The sequence below is a fragment of the Grus americana genome, chromosome 3 (assembly GCF_028858705.1).
Source record: "Grus americana isolate bGruAme1 chromosome 3, bGruAme1.mat, whole genome shotgun sequence".
In the NCBI taxonomy this organism is placed as follows: Eukaryota; Metazoa; Chordata; class Aves; order Gruiformes; family Gruidae; genus Grus; species Grus americana.
In genome coordinates, this window is record NC_072854.1 from 90155503 (window position 1) to 90173395 (window position 17893).

Consider the following 17893-nt stretch of genomic DNA (forward strand, 5'->3'; position numbering starts at 1 on the left):
AGTGCAACCTAGATAAAGTATAGGCTTTCTGTATTTAGTTGGTGTTGGTTTAGTCAGACCTAAATGTAACTTTTGCCTTGTGAAACTGATTGTTTCTCCTACCTGTCCCCCAGTACTCTGTATCATATGAGGGGCAAAATGTCTGAGGTTTCTAAGAGGTAAGCTGAGGCATTACTAAAAGGCCAAGTTGTTAAATTTGGATTGAACTTGGCTGTCAGACACCTGGTATAAGTCTCTTCAATATCCTGGGAGTGGAGCACCACTGCTGATCAGTCCTAATTCTATGGACAATGATTTTGGCAATGGATTATACATTTAATGGTCAGCTTCAGGATCTCTCTCCCCTTTGATCTACCTTGTCGGAAGTAGCATAAGGAATGCAGTGACTGGTGCTGAGGAGCATGTTTAGCAGTTAGTTGGCCTTTATAAAGGAGGCCTGCAGGGCTCTGCTTCTGAGATAGGAGAGAGGGAGGAGAGTCGACTGGTTGGACTCAATGACCTTAAAGGTCTTTTCCAACCTAAATGATTCTATGATTCTATTTGGCCTGCAAGGCTGCAGAGAGGTGCAGCTGGGTGTTGTCATCTGTGTTACCTAATGTCTAGCCTAGTTTCTGTTGAAATATGTGATTAATTTTGGGGTTTTCATTAATGTGGGTTTTGGAACAAATTAAATGTGACCAAGGTCCCAACAAGGATCTGAAATTTGTTTTCTGCTGAAGAACTCTTTATACAAATGAACACCAATTTGCATCATTAAGCACACACTTCACTTGGGCTGCCCAACAGGATTGAACACTGAGAACCTCTTGCAGTGCTTTTGTTATAAGGTGACAGCCACTTGGGCCCAGCTCGTGCTTTGGTTGGTGCGCACGCGTGTTCTTTTACAGCCTTTCTGGGGAGGCAGTAGTTGTTTTATAGCAGTCTGAGTTTGCTGTCATCCTCTTCAAAGGGGCCATGTATCTTGTATTTCTTTAGATACTAACTAGCAATTGGATATTCCCCTCCCTCTCCCTATGCACTCCAAGGATTTACAGTGTTTTAAGGTGTGTGAGAGGGTTTGTTCAGGTAGGAGAACTCACTGTAAAAAGTTGTAACTTGTTTCTCGCAACAAAGGCAAGTTGTTGTTTTGGTTGAGCATGGTATTACACCACTGTGTTTGTCAGTGTCAATTTATGCCAAGCTTTAAATAGGATACTCTGCAATGAGTTTGTTTTCTGGTAGTGCGTAGTCCTTTCAGGCTAGCTAACATTAACGAGCACCAGCATTACTGTGGCTGGTTTTCTTTTGATCATGCACAGCCCTAGTCAGGAAATGGGTGAGGAGCATGAGTCATGATTACATTACCCTAATGTGACTGCCTACTAGAAGTTTTCTTTTTGCCGCCAATATGCTTTCCCTTGACACTACTTCTGAAAACAACATGTCCATTTTGGAGCACTTTGAAATATTGACCTTTAAACAGAAGGATTTATGTTCTCTTGCAGTTTCAAGGCAAAGTTCTAAGCAGGAGCCCCTGCAGTGTGCAGAGAGAACACGAACATCTGCAAAATGCTTTTCCAGAAAGCTGCAAAGGACAGGACTTGACTTGCAGTACATTAGGTCTGCTTGGGTTCATTGGATACAGTATGTTTCCCTGACCCATTTAATTATACTGTCATGTTGCCTGCACATGCAAGCTCAGGGTCCAGTCTTCTCTATATACAGATGCAGTCATCTCACTCACCATTTGGCTTCAGCTGTGTCTTAGAGCTGTACTTATCTTTTGAAATATGGCTGTAGTAATGGCAAGATAGGTGCTGAGTACTGGCTGAGGTAAAACGCTGAGTGTTGAGAAGGCAGCTTTAGTGGGATTTGATACAGCAGTATTTCAGACAGTTTAATTAAATACATGGGGTTTAGAGTTTGAAAGAAATATCAGCTGCTAATCAGTACACTAGCTTTAGCACTGAATTGCCACTGTGCCACTGAATACTCAGACAATATACCTCTCTACAAGTGCTGAGTATATTAATTACTTTCAAATTAAACTGATTAACTCTGCCTGTTTTTAAAAGCAGTATATGAAATACAACTGTTGGCACAGAGAGTGAATGCACTCTGATACTACTTGATACATTCCAGAAAAAAGAAGTCTGATCTATGTAGTATAAGCAAGTCAAGTTAACAACTGAGCGTCTGTGGCAGCAAGGTCTCAGGAGGAAGCGGGGACCCCTGTGCTGCTGTCCAGTGTGAGGCATCCCTATCAGCTGCGGCACATCATAGGTGTCACTGACATGCTGCAGAGCAGAGCCAGAATATGACTTGTCTTTCAGTTGTCACGTATTCCTCCAGATTCTTACCTCTGCTCAAATAGTGCCTTCAAATAGTGGAGTTGTTTTGTTAGTAGTGTAGCATAAACTCACAGTGAAGATGTAATTTCTATTTTTTTTCTTTTGTTTCATATAAGGGTGATAAAACAGTTACTTTAGTTGTATTAACAATCTACTTTGAATTGCATATAGATTACAAAATTTTAGAAGTCCTATTTACTCCATAATTTCATCCCTATTCCTTAAAGAGGGCATGAGTTAGACTAAACCAGAAATTCAGTGAAGGTTTTTGTAATCCATTGAAGAATTTCCTTTTTTCCGTCTACCCCAACCCCATGCTCTTTGATCTCATCTTGATGACCATTCAACTCTCTGGAGGAGGTGGAACTGCAACAGAGCAGAGGATTCATCCTTTTTCTATTTAATAAAACAAATAAGTCCTGTGCAACTTTATATTTTTCTGTAGCTTTGTACCTCTACCTCATTGTTAGCCTTTACATATAGAGTGCTCTCTGGCCTTCAAGTGTGTTTTAAACCTAGTTTATCAGCCACTTCAAGATGGTAAATATTTATTTCAAGTGAAATGCTTTGAGAATTGAATAACAGGAGAACTGATGATTATAATATGCCTATGTCACTTGTGAGTTTCAAGATGATAAAGAATACTTGACTTAGAGATGAAGGGTATTTAAGAATTGGAGGTGGGGAGCTCAGGATAGGAGGATTTTTTGGGGTGGAATGCTTTCATTTTAGATTGCCTAGTGTCAGGAGCTACCAGTTAAGGAAATGTTAAACTAAGGATTTTTTTCTTTTTAAATAGTAGTAATAAACTCTTAACTATAGCTGGAAAACACTTCATTTCAACATGACAGCTACTTTGGGAACACTAAGGCAGGAGCTAGTGGAGCTACCAAACCGTTTTTGCATCAGAAGTGAATAATCTGGATGTAATTCCATAGACAGCGGGAAAGGGAGGAATGCCTTTCTGACAGCAACAGTTATATTGGGCTTGAACTCTCTTGAAGCGTTGCCATCAGTCACACTGCAGCTGTTGGTAAACCTTTACTGTAAACTGAGTCAGTGGGGAGAATTGCTGCTGTGACTAGTCTGCAGTGTGGCTTTTTAGGTCTGCCTGCCCACAGAGGGTACAAGGAACTGCAGTGCAGAACCAGGAACCAGCAGCAAGGAGTGAGGAATCCAGGGTGGGAACTTCTTAAACCAGCTTTGAGAGCAGAGCTGGGTTGGGGAACTACACCATCTGCGTCAAGAGAAAGCCATCTATGCTAACCTGCTCAGAATTACAAAGGGTGTGGATTTGTAATCCACTTAAACTGATATGAGTACTGGCTTACATCAAAAAGGGCAGTACTGCCTGCCTCCGTCAACATCTTCCCAAGTTCTTCTATATGGCAATACTAGCACTTAGGTGAACGTGCCTTGAGCTGCATGCGGGAGCTGCTTTGGCTAAAAACTCCTCCTTTCTTCTCCTGCAGCAGATGAGATTTCAACCAGATGAGATAACCAATCTTTTACGTGGCACATGGGCTTGGGTTATAGGTTGGGGGGTTTTTTTGGTCTCATTTCACAATTGTTTTCCTTTGGCCCAAGAGAACTAATGGACAAGTTTTTAAGCCTCTCCATCTTGTAACTTAGGAGTTTATGGTCCCCGGCTGTTTGCTCATCTGGTCTGCTGGCTTTGTAGGAGGAAATGTGTGACTGTACTTCAGTGCAGTCTGTCTGATGTAGCATAACCTTGCCTTCACAAGCTGCATGAGTTAAGGTGCTAGACTTTGAACTGACATGTACCTATACCTAAATCTGCGTAGTCTTGCACTCGCCCAATTTTTGAAAGCCAATGATAAAACTGAACTATATGGTATTAAATTGGTATGTATGAATGTACCAGCCAACAAAGCTAAGAAGAAGGTAATAAAGATGGACCTATTTCAGCTCATAGAGCTGAACAACAGAATACAGTGAGCTCATTAAATGCCTGTCTCTGGAGAAGAAGAAAAGGTTTTTATTATTCTACAAAAGATGCTAACTTTTCAAAGCTGGAAGAAAGCTGTGACCAAAACCTGTTGGAAGGTGAAAAAAAAATTTGCGTGATGGGAAAAAAAGGGAATTATTTAAGGCATTCTAATGAGTCATCAAAAGCACAACTGCAAAAAGAGACTATATAAGGCATTTGACTTAATATTGTGTCATAGCCGAATTTTTAAAAGATTAGTCCTCTGCAGTGTCAACAAAGCATGTATTAAAAACATTTAGAATCTCAGAATAAATGTCAGAAAGAAGTCAGCATGAGAGGGATCTATTTCTATAGAAATAATGCAGAGATCTTTTTATACAGCATTGGGCTGCATAGTATTTTTTATGAGCAGCCTGCAAATAAGTGTAAAATTGTTGTGCTACAAATTTGCAGGTGATGGAGATTGGTGAGGAAGTATATTGAGGAAGAAGGAGAAATCTCAACTGATTTATCGATTGACAGCTTGACCACATTCAAATAAAATGTGTTCTATTTCTGAGGTATTGCCTTGGTTTTTATCCTAAAAAATATAAATCCAGTTTATTTGCTGGAGAAGGATAGCTTGGAAAACTATTTTCTTTTTCTGAGGAATAGAGTCTTACTGAACTAGCACTGTAACATAAGCACCGGCATTGGCTGTGCTGGCAAAATTCATTGATGAAATGAATAGATGTGTATCATCCTAAAAACCAGAATGGTGATGCCCACTCTGAACCAAGAAATGGCAGTGATAACAAATTTCTACTTTTTCCAATATAGTTTATTCTGCTTGGAGAACTCAGTTTTGTTATACCAGCACAAGAACTCTTAAATGGTTTGTAATGTAATGCTACCCTGTAAATACAGGAAAATTCCTGTTTTAAGATGGTGAGGATAAAAGCAGAAATATGATCATGTTTATAAACAAGGCAGCAAGGATGGGAAGAAAGAAGTGATTTTTATCTTTGAGTATGCTGTTAGCGAGAATGATATTGAAATGTTGTCACTAATTCTGATCTGCTCTGAAAAGGATGTTGGAAAATTGGAGAGTGTTCAAAGGCGAGGGAGAGATATGTATTTGAAGGCTTAAAATTACTCCTCCACCATCACCACATGAGGAATTCCCCCTGTTCACTTTGATCAAAACCAATGACTAAGAAACAACTTGGTTAGTACCTTAACAGGGATGAAGGTTACTGGTTGATAAAGGGCCTTTGTAATATCACAGACTGATACAGAACAAAATAATAACGGGAGACTGGTCCCAGTTGCTCAAATTAGACAGCAGCCCCAAATTAGATAACTTCAGCAGCTCCTTCTTGCTGTGCTAGTACAACTGTTTGAGGGATACAATGAACTGTGAATATTTTTTTTCTTGTTTTTCAAACCATTTTGGCTTTCCTTTATTTCTTATAAGCTAAAATGAAAACTCTTAAATATGTGAAAAGCTTCATTCATTTCAATATAATACACATGTACTTTAATGGTTTAAAGTTGAAGTTATTCCCTGGTTAATATGATTTACTCCAGCTTGATCCATTTGAAAGGGTACTATGTAGGGAAAGGTGGCAAGATTTAAAGATTAAATTAAAAATTAATTCAGGAACTTGTTTTTTGTTTGTTTGAGAATCTAGGTTTTTGGGGGGGAGGGAGGAAGAGGAGGGTGCTGGAGAAATGGAAGATACCTGGAGAGAAAGACACTGTGTGCAGCCTGTCCCTGTCTGTGCTTAGACTTAATGATAATTAACACTTCTTCAGGTGGACTGATCACAGCTGGTGTACTATTTATCTTTGATTTACGTGGGAAAAAGGGAGATGAAAATATATCCTTTTGTGATTTTTCTTACATTTCCCTTTCAAAGATGATTGATAAAGGAATTAATTCATTGCCCCCCCCCTTTTTTTTTAATTAAATATTTCTCCCCAGCTAGTGTATAGCTGAAGCTTTCCAAGCCTTCCTTGTCATTCATTAATATCTGTATTACGGAGCATAGTCACATTTCCTTACTTACCCCTGAGCAATTGTTTCAAGAATCCAAGCTGCTTCAAGTAGCAGTATCTTGGAGTATTTAGCCAATATTATTCTGGAAAGATGTATCAAGTGGAACTCTGCAGGGCTATCTTCCATCTCTGTCACTACACAATATTTTCATGAATGATTTGAATGTATGCTTATTACATCTGCAGATGATGCTAAACCTGTATGCTGTAGAGGGCAAGATTAAAATTCAAAGTGATTCTGACCATTTGAAGTGTTTGAAATTAATAGAATGCAATGCAGTGAGTATGGAGGCTTTGCTACAGGGGCATAGTCAAGAACAAGATGTAGAATAACTGGCTAGACAACAGTTCTTCACTAAAGGAGATAGGTTTTTAGTGGACCACAAACTAAACATAAGCCAACAATGTTGTGATGCTGAAAGAAAAATGCAGACGCTCTATTAAGAGAGAAATTGAGATCTCAGCTTGACAATTATGTTTGCTTTTGGGCATATTTAAAGAAAGATTTGAGCTGAGGGGACGAAGACCAGCAAAGGAGATTGGGGCAAAGTTATCTAAGCTCCAGAAACCTGTGTTGAAAGACTGAAATGTTTGTGGTGTTTAATCTGAAGAAGAAAAGGCTGAAAGGAGATGTAGAATGCATAAATAATTAACTGTATTCATCAGGGCCCAGATTGGAGCAGGGGAGACTTTAGGTGCATCTCCTCTGATGACTAGCCTCTGTGAAGTAAATTAATGTGTGCAGTCTGAACCTGTAGGGAGTTTTAAGAGGAGGGTGGGCAAACATCTTCCAGGACTAGCAGAAGGCACCTGGATCTTTGCAGATGGATGGAGAAATGAATGACCTGCATCACAGGGTCCTCTCTTGACCTGTGTTTTTGTAGCTGTGGGAAGGATTGGGGATTTCTTTTTCTTCATTTTCTAAAAAGCGTACGTGGCAATGGGATAAAAATAGGTTAGATTTGATCTAGGAAAGTAGGTTGAGTGCAGTTTGAGAAAATTAGTTGAACTGAAGTGTGATTAGGCTGATTGTTTTTATAAGGTAATTAAATCTGTAGCTTTAATCAGAAAGGTGTGAATTCTTTGATGGAAGGAGAAACAAAGGGGCCTTCTAATCTGATCAGAGAAGTTAACTTTAATACAGATGAATTCAAAGGCTGGGCCTCTTATGAACAAGGTAAATTTAGATGAACAGCCTGGAGGAAGAAGTGTTACCACCTGATTTGGTTAAAGCTACTTAGAAGGTGTTGGCTCTATAAGCAGAGGCTCCCTGGTGGCCTGGTCAAGAAGTGGACAGACTTGTGGCCTCTCATCTTCAGAGGCTGCCAGTTGATATGGACTCATAAGTCCACAGGAACATGAGAGGTAAGCTCTGTGGTGCATCATCTGCTGCTTTTCTTGTACCTGAAGACTTGGTTATACTATGAGTTTGTTTTACCTGCATTCAGGAATTGTGACTGCACAAGTTCAAGCCTCTGTTACAAAAAACAATAAAAACGCCGTTTTCACTGATGTTGTTTCAGGCATAGTGAAAATATCAGCATTGACGAGGATGTTCTCAACAGTTTGTTCATGTTGCTGAAAGCTACCAGTAGCTAAAACCTAAAATTAACCCCTGAAGCCTAATTTTTCTATGCTTGCAGATATTTCGTTGTGTAGAAAAGTTGCAGCAGCTTATTGTGCAGTTTGTATCTGTCTCTTGCTGTGTTACTGTGTTCTCATTTGGATCTTTAAATAATGTACAGACTGTTTTCTCCTAGTGTCTTGTGCCACAAGATAATTCAATGTTATTTCAAGCAATGCTTTGGAAATGGGTTTCTCTAAAGTTCATGTGCTTCTGGCCAAGGATGTGTAAGGCAGAGCCCTTGCAAGGGATTGTCCTGTAGGAAGGCTTCCTAGAGCGCACACTTGCTTCTGGTCCTGCTCTATGGAAACAGGATTTTCTTTCTATCATTTCTTTGCTTAGGACACTGTTTAAGGATCTAGGTCTCTTGGAGTTTGTGCATAAATTTTGCACCTTGACCCTTATTTGTCTCTGGCTCTGTAATCTTAGCTGTTAAGATATTTGGCGATAGTCTGTCCTTTTAAAACTGACTGTGGAATCAACTGAGGCATCCATGGAAAACTGCGCTGTGTGGAAGGTGATGACTGCTCAGTGGACAGAAGTTTCACAAGGCAAATTGAGAAGTGCCTCTGAAAATATTAGTGTCTGTTACCAAGCAAAACACTTACATGAGAGTGTGAAGTGATAGGAATGAAAATGAGTAAGTGTTACAGCCAGACTAAAACTTTAATTTTTCACTGGGCTGAAGTTTCTCTGGCTTGGCTCATGCTTGGATCTTGTTAGGAGAGGGATATCTCTTCAACTGGAAGAAAAATGCTTTCATGTTGTTTTTCTCTTAAATTAAGGTCTTCCACTGTAGGCTGGCAGTCTGGGACTGTGGACTTTTGGTTATACATTTGGTTTTCTGATGATTTCTCATTCAGCTTTCCAGTTTGGCTATACATTCACTTAGCTACTGAGTTGAAATTAGTCATAAAAGACTCTTTTAGCAGCAACATCAGAAAAAGATCTCATGTTAAGACAAGGTGAACTTTACTGTGTGGCCTGGTATCGAGATTGGAGTGCGTTCTGTTCCTTCTCTTAGCTTTTGTGTACCAGTGATTTCATTAAATCTTGCTGAGTGTAGGGAGTGTGTAAGGTTCTTGTGGAAAATTATGTGGACTAATTTTTTAGTTTTGCAGGAGTTGAGCTGGAGGCTTAATCTCGTTAAGCCTTTCTTCATTTGCCAAAGTTGAATTTTTTTTCTTACTAAAAGAACTACTTTAAAAAAACAAAACACCATGTTACATTAATATAGATTCTTCCTTATTTAATTGTAAATGAAATATGAGTAACAACAGTATTTTAGGCTATGTGAATATTTTCAGATTCATTATATATTTCAGCTGTTCAAAGTAGCTTAAAATCTGTACTCCTTTGGGCAGTAGTTGATACAGAAAATAGGTATGCAGAAACAAAGTACAGTTGCTCTGAAGCCCATGTTATGCTGTACATGGAAAGCCTGTCCATTGAGGAGAGAACCCTTATTTCTTATTTACAAGGTGTAATTTGCAGATTTTTCAATAGAGTGGCTAGTGAAATCTGCAGCAATGGTAGCCTTTGTTTTCAGCAGAGCAAATGATGTTTGCAGTAAGCACTTATTTGTGAAAGTTCTTCTCTTCCAATGTAAAGTCTCTTGCACTGGCCAAATGGAAGGCAAGGCCTTCACAAATACAGGGACTGCTGTATAGAGAGGGATTATAATTCCTGGCACCGGAGTCTCTTGCAGCATCCGCTGATGTAGTGTGGTTTTACACTGCCCCTTACTGGGGCTCTCTCATAGTGCAAGAACTAAAGGAGATCTGGATGCCTAAAAATTTGCTCTATTTAGGGTTTTTGCATTCTGCCCCCCCACCCCAATATGAGCTAAATAAAATAACATGCTCTTCTTGTGTGTCAAAATGGATTGTTTATTTCCAAAGTTATTTTAGACTTCATTTTAGTATTTCTTGATGTTCAGATGGATTTTTTTGTGTCCTTCAGGCTTCTTTGAAATCTCCTTGTCGAGTTTGGTGATAATGGTCTTTGATATACATCCAAACTGATGGAAGCCATGAAAGCTTTGAATGAACCAGGATTTGTCTTTCATTTTTAAACTAGCGACCAACAGGTGTGACTTTGGACCACATTGACACTACATTGCCTTTCATTCCAGATTAAAAGATCTGAAAGAATGAGGAATTTGAATCAGGGGCAATTCTGCCTGGTATTCCTCAGGAGTGAGACAGAGCTGAGTTCACAAGATAAACATAAAACCTCACCATTTGGCTTTGTTTGCTAAGAATAGTCTTCTCTTTAGAGTTGAGGATATTCTGTTCAGCTAAATGGGTTGCTTGGGTAGAATGATAATCGGGGCAGTGAATTTTTCAGTTTAAAACTGAAAAGTAACTGAATTGACTAATCAGCTCTGTTGCCATGGGGTGTGGCACAAGTAGAGATCTTATTTAGGATTTACTTTTGTATCATACAGTACTGACATGGACTTAAGTTGGTGGAGTTTTGGTATGCAATGTGAATCTCCTAGTATTCTGTAGATCCTAATGAATTACCATTTTCTTGTGTAGAAGGGAGCTTTGAAGTGCTTTTAACTGATTGATGCAATCAAATATATTTTCAAAATTGAGCTTAAAAGTATAAAATGTCCTCATAACTTATAGAACATTGAGCTTACTCTGTATGACAGCTTTCATCTGTTTATATTTGTTGTACTTTTGGGGGGAGGGCTTTTTCAACGATATCAGAGGTGCAGTAGAAAACTGGTGGAAATCAAAAAATCAAAACATTAACCTGGCCAGATTCCCAGCTCCCCTTGTGATGCGCAGTTAAGTACCTCACTGTAGGAACTAGTTACTCAGGCTAAAGGATTTGTAAAAATGCTTAAATACTTTGTGACAATCTGGCTGTATAGCCATACAGTACAAAGTTTTAAAACCTGTGATTCTTCTGGGCTTAATTTGATGAAGGAAAATATCTGCTGGGGCATGGATAAAAGGCAGCAAAAGTAGCCCCTGTTACAGACAGCTTCCATTTGCTTATTGCATACAACAGTCCTTCTGTGCAAAAACTGCAAGCTCCTTTATGGAGTGAGGATGGTGAACGGAGTGTGAGGGATTTGGGGCTGAGTATTCTGGTGAAGAGGAGTGACCTGTGATGCTCTGGTGGCCCATGGGCTGAATAGGGGAAAGTACAAAGATGTCCAGGAGAAAAATGCATTCTTATTCTGAGATTGCTCAAGAGTCAGTAACTGGTACTGTGAGGAAGAAATACACCATTAAAGCATTAATGAAGAGTGTTTTTCCATAACTTGTCGACCCAAAGCAGTCCACGTGGGCTAACAAGCTATTATCAGGCTTTTCAGAGACCACATTCTAAGAGGAAGCCCTGGTCTGCAAACACTGTTTCATTCGGTTGCACAGAACAACTATGAGTCACCGTGGCCTCATGGCCTACATAATTAATGAGCTCCAGTCTATAACTAATTGCTATGAAGAATTCCTATAGTCTAAAGGTTGTATTCATAAGAATCAGTCTCTTCTAAAACACCTTCATTTGGATGCTTCTAACTAATTGTAAAGACCTGGACTAGCACTTTCAAGTACCTAAAACTATCCTTTTAAATGGGCACATTTGTCAGAAGTATTATTGGTGACAGTTTGTGAGAGTTCCAGCACTAAATGGGAGTATCTGAAGTTCTCTAATCCAAAGTGGTCTACTTCCATTTCCAAAAAGGTTTCCTGAATGGCTCTGTCAATTTTCCTGGGTCCACCAAAAGCTTCATGTTATTGAATGTTATAAATGTGTTCCTGCATGTGTTCTCAAAGGCCGGCATTTGGAATGCCAGAATAAGGAGAAGAAAGATTGGGATAGTGATGTTTATCAAATGGATTGTGCTCAGCAACCGTGTCTAAGAAACTCAGACTTCAAAAAAAAGCTATGAAGTCAGAGAAAGGTTAGCTAGCCCTTGTTAATCTAAACTCTTTTATCTTGCCTAATGAAGGGAAGCAACATCATAAAGCTAATCTGCAGGCTGGAGCTGTCAGTACCGTTACTAATTTTTTTTGGTAAAAACAAGACTGAATGAACCATGAAAAATAAATTAATGATAACCTGATATTTGTATCCCATGCAGGTTTCTTTCAAGTTCTGGAAGTAGCAGGGCATTTGGTTGCTAACTGACCTGAAACTTGTGCTCCACCTTGGAAAGATCTGCAGTGGGAGACATTAACCTTCACATACCCCACAGTTCTCTGCATCAGAAGAAAGGGACTTCATGTGCAAGAGTGGTTCAAGATGATGATGTAACATTGATAACGCTGAAGGTCTCCTGAGAATAACTGACTTTGTAAGAGGCTTCTCCCTCCCCCCTCCCTTTTTTTTTTAAAAATTACTTCCTGTCTCAGAAACTACAAGCAAGATGCCAGCCAAGACACCCATCTACCTGAAAGCTGCTAACAATAAGAAAGGGAAGAAATTCAAACTAAGGGATATCTTGTCTCCTGATATGATCAGTCCACCACTTGGAGATTTTCGTCACACCATACACATTGGAAAAGAGGGACAACATGATGTTTTTGGAGACATCTCCTTTTTGCAGGGCAACTATGAGCTATTGCCTGGAAATGAAGGAGAAACCAGAGTTAGCCAGTCTGGTGGCCACAATGAATTCTTAAGGGCAAACAGCACTTCTGAATCCATGTTTACAGAAACTCCATCACCAGTGCTCAAAAATGCTATTTCCCTTCCTGCCATCGGGGGTTCTCAAGCCCTTACATTGCCCTTATTGTCACCAGTGACATTTAATTCAAAGCAAGAATCCATCAGGTCATCGAGAAATCCTAGGCTTAGCTGTGAACCAGTAATAGAAGAAAAATTGCAGGAGAAAAGTAAACAGATGGAGGATGGAGAAACATACAAAGATGACATATGGGAGCAAAACGGTGGTTCTTTGCATTTTACTAATGGTAGAGACAGTCACTCATCCAGCTTTTCTGAACGATGCACTGATTGGCAAACAGTTGATTTATTTGATGACAGTCAACTTTCATGTGAACTAACCAAGACAAAGACTAAGTCAGAAGAATCCCTTTCAGACCTTGCAGGCTCTCTTCTCTCATTACAACTTGACTTGGGACCTTCACTTTTGGATGAGGTCCTCAATGTAATGGACAAGAATAAATCTTAGAACTGGTACTCACTTGTTTCTTTATAAGTGATTCACTTAAACAAAAGCAAACAAAAAAACATAGTTCAAAAGTAGAGACACTTAAAAATCAGCTGTATTTGCAGTTGTTTGACGGGTTTTCTAAAAATATTCTTAAAATACTATTTTTTTACCTATTGTTTTTCATGATTTTTATTACACTAAATTCTCATAGCAGGAAGGTAAATTTTAATAACTGTTTTCAGCAAAAATAAAATGTTTTTAAGTACCAGTATTAATGATCAGAAAATTAAGAAACAGTTTCAGGATGATACTGATTGTGACCTTTGGTTAGTTCACTTCTATGGGCTTCTGAATATATGAGAATGTCTAAGTGTCAGAAAGGAGACTGATATTAATTATTCACTTATAAATTATTACAACATCACTTTACATGTAGGCCTCTCTCTAGAACCTTGTGTTTGAGGGTTTGATAGTGTTATTCTTCATTTTCCATAGTACCATTTCTGTTATGCCTTCACTGTAACTACTTTTGCAGTCTTATACTACCGCTCTGTATTCGGATGTGAACAGTTTGAAGGCTTTTTCAGCTTGAACACCTGGTCCAGAGTCTCAGCTGCTTTAAATGAGTATGCACAAATTTACACAAGTGGAGGCTTGGGCCTGACATTGTATATGAAATGATATGTTGTAAACAGGTGACACATGCAAGATATTATGGTTAAATTATTTTAAAAGTTGAAATATATTTTTTGTGTGCATATTGGCTTTTTACTGCAGAGCCTACACATACAGTATGTCATCAAAATAGATGCTTGGTATTATTGGTGCTCTTCTGAAAATTGTATATTTGTGTGTTTGAAAAGAAATATGTATTGATACTCCTTGCTTTTTTTCTTCATTTATTGCCACACATGCTTAAACTTGCAACCGATTATTTTAATTTTTGAAGAAGGCACTGGTTATTCACAATGCTTGTGATGTGTGCTGCAACAGCCAATGCTTTGGGAAATGTGGATCCTTTAATACAGTACCCTACATGAATTGCATAGATATCTTGTGCAATACAATAAAAACCCTTTAAATTGCTATGTCTTTGTGATTCAGTACATAGCCTCACCAAAACACGAAGTTTTATTTTCTGCTGTAATCAGACTGCAGTAGAGTTCAGAAATATGGGACAAAGGGGCAGATCAATTCTACTGTCTTAATTGAGGTGACTTCTCCAATTGGGTTTACTTCCTGAGGTTTTAAGGGCAAACTTCAAGCAGGCAGGACCCTCTGGGAAATACACTGATTTTAAGTAGTTGGAGACAAGAGAGTAATACTTTGGTCCCAGTGAAGTTGAGGGCAAAGTTCCAGCAGCTTTCACCGAAGTCTTTAGGTAAAATCCTGACACAGTTTGTAGACTGTTCTTCATTAGATAACCACATTTATCTGTATCTTCCTATCAGAACATGCAAGTCATGGGTGATTTAATATATATATTTATCCTTAAAATTTCTAGGGAGTCAATGCTGACTAATTCCATTCTTTCAGTGTATTTTAGGAACACAGTCATTACCACTGATTCCAGTTAAGTACTTACATTATTGGGCATTAATGAGACATGCAGCTACAGTTTCCCATATTATTCCTGTAAATGAGGAACTGAGATGCAGAATGGCCAAGAACTGTATTTATTTTTTAAGATAATGCTTAATTGCCTTCAACTTCATATTCTGTGTGTATAAGCCTGGATCAAATTTCCAGTGCATTCATGATCCAAGAAGAATGGTGGTTCTGTGACTATAGTGCTTTTTGTATTTTAGAAAGCAAGTTCAAGGTTCTTCTTGGCCACATGTTTCTTATGGGACCTGGAGATTTAGAACCAAATGAGAATTTAGGCCAAAACTTTCACTGGAAAAATCTGTCAGTCATTAGCATAAGGGAAGTTTGGGTGAAATGGGGAATTAGACCTTTTCTGTGCAGACCAGTTTCAAATACCATGATTATAACATTAAAAGTATTTGCTGAATGAAAAGTCATTATCTTGCAGGACTTCTCAGGTAAGTATTGCCTAGAAAGCAGAAACAGATTCTTACAGCAGCTATTGCAGTAGTGTTATTTTTGCTTTGTTGTGTTTTATACTTGATTTCCTGGCTTAGTCTGCTGAAAAATGTCTCACTGTTGCAGGAGGTTTTGGTCTGTAATATCCTTCCTATGTGATTGCTCCTCTCAATTTATAAATCCTTAGGTCTTCGGATGAGGGTGGGTGGTCTGAACTACAATAATAACCATTGCTCCAGGCAAAAAGAACTACTGTGTTGTGGAGGAGAACCTTTGCTCAAGTCAAGAACAGGACTTTTACACTAGCAAAGCAGATTTCTTCTTTCTTTAAAGCTCTCTTGTTTCTTCCCTCAGAAGCTGGATCCCTGAATTGTTCGGATCTGCTCAGTCTTACATGTGAAGACCTAGAAGATGCAAACTTGAAATGTTCTCAGCTTCTGTTCTGACGTGGTCTTCTGTGAAACACTGCTTTGTGTAATCTGATCTGGCATCTCAGCTGTCACAATATAGCTTGTCAGACAAAACCCTTGAATTTCTGGTTTTTGAGAAGTTCTACCTTCCTTTTCTTAACGGAATTTAGACTTCCCAAGGCAACTTTACACGGCAACTTCCTGAAAACCAAGATACTGCTGCAAGCTGACCTTCTGGCTGGAACAGAGGACTGGAAGGTGTTGCCTTGGATATTGCATCAACTTTCTGTGGAGAAAAGTATGCTAACTACATAACTGCCCAGAAAGGTCCACAGATGCTTCACAAATCTTCCCCTATGCCAGAAAACTTTTGCCCATCTCTTCTAACTGAAGAAGTACAGTGAAGACCTAAACAAGTAATCTAAATATGCCAGAGGAAGAAAGGAGAAGCCATAAAGCATATGCTTAGTTCCTGCTTGAGTATTTGGTAAATTCCTCATCTGGGCTGTGCACAATACAATACAAAAACATACCAGAAAGTCCAATAATCATCTAATTCAAGAACTCTTGAGCCCCTGTCCCAGTTTCCCTGCCAAACCTAACTAGAGCAATCAGCATTGCACTGAGGATGTCCATGGGAGGTAAAGAGCAGGTCAAATGCTGGGAGGTGCATGACCCCACATCGATCTCTGTCTTTTTCCGACAAGGACCAAATTCAGTGCCTTAGAGGAAACCGAAAAGCAAAACAAACATCCAAGCTGGATCACAACCGAAGGATGGAAAACAGCCTGACAAGGAGGCTAGCAGAAACCCTGAGACAGGAGTTTGATGCAAACACACAGTTTGTCCAAACACAGTTTCTTTTGAAAGTACAGGTACATCAACTCACTAATGACTTCCACAGCAACCTTACTTTCCTCCCACCATTGACAAAGCTATGTTATATTAATAAAAGTTGCTCATCGTTGACATTTGCTTGAATTCACACTCTTGAAACTTTAATGTACTGAAGGTATCCATTTCATTTCACCTGTTTACTCATACCACTACAAAGTGTATACAGGACAGAGCCATCTGGATTTGCTGGCAAATGGGTATAAATAACTGTACAGTATGGGAACATGACAGAAAATCTAAAAAAAAAAATTTAAAGAGAGTCATAAACAATATCTTGTTTAAGGATGATTTTACTTCATAGTCCTTTTTCCTTTTTGCATTTACTGGTGTTAACAAGGAAGCTATTTATCAGGGATAGGGCTGAAGGACATTCTCTAATTTGCGTAGGAAATTCTCAACAAGCAACAAGAACAGGCTGAGGCCAAGTTTCAGAAAAACATAAGAGGCCTTGACTCCTACAGGGTATATCAGCTCAGAATTTTTTTCATTCCTGCTAGAATTACTGAGAGAAGGGATACTTTGGGTGGCTGCCTTTTTGAGAATGTCAGTCATGACCAGAATTGGAAGCAGCTGTTTGATGTGTCAAATATAAATAACCTAGATGCAAGCCTAGCAAGGAAGGTGTTGGACCTGGCATAGTGAGGCCAAATAAAGTTCAGATGATGCAAGAAACAGCTAAGAGAGAGACACACTGGACTTTATTCCAAGGAAAGAAATTAATGGTTGTTGTAAGCAAATTAATTAAATTAGCAGTGACCTAATTGTTCTGCTTGCATACATTTGCTTTTCATATGAACACAAAGTACATTAATACATCTGTTTCCTATAAACGCTTTCATTTTATGTGTTTTTAAGGGGTTTCGTGACTCCAAACGTAAGGCTGAATCGATCACTAACTGCTTCTCTCGAGTCAGTGTTCTACAAGTGCTAGAAAATCAAGGAAGTACCGAATACTTTCTGTTTACTTTTGAATAGTATAAACCATTTTCTCCCTATAATAATTATAAAAGGACTAATTTTCTCCTGGATTCTGATTTATACCAGAGTATTTCCATAAATAAATAAATTTCCCAGAATATGTACACCAGAGAAGACATTCTTTTTCATAAGTACATTGCAGTGTGACCCTACACATTCATCAAGCTATTTCTTTTCCTCATTGTTTAAGACAACTCTTTTTTAGCCTGTGCTCAGAGAAACTAGAAATTTAGTTTTGTGGATGGGTAACTTTTAGCCTGTACTATGTTTCCTTGGCTGCTTAAGATATTAATATATTTAGAAACCTTTCTTCTATTAGAACCTCCTGTCAGGGTGCCACAGAAGCTGTGGCAGAAGTGGAGACCAGCATTCCTATCGTGTCACTAGGGCAGGGACTGAAGGCCCTGGGCTGAGCTGAAATGGGGTTCCTGAGCCCATGGACAGCAGTGGGGTCCCAATTGAGAACCCTGACAC

The 17893-nt window shown here is 39.0% G+C and overlaps 1 protein-coding gene across 4 annotated transcripts in view; it reads left to right on the forward strand.

Annotated features, from left to right (window-relative positions):
* CDC42EP3 (CDC42 effector protein 3) overlaps positions 1-14174 on the forward strand; it is a 28200-nt gene extending 14026 nt beyond the window's left edge. For all 4 annotated transcript variants that reach the window (XM_054819703.1, XM_054819702.1, XM_054819701.1 and 1 more), the window contains exon 2: positions 12054-14174. In XM_054819703.1, coding sequence (XP_054675678.1) covers positions 12339-13106 — 768 coding nt within the window. In that variant the 5' untranslated portion in view covers positions 12054-12338 and the 3' untranslated portion in view covers positions 13107-14174. The remainder of the gene's footprint in view (positions 1-12053) is intronic.
* The last annotated feature ends 3719 nt before the right edge of the window (positions 14175-17893 follow it).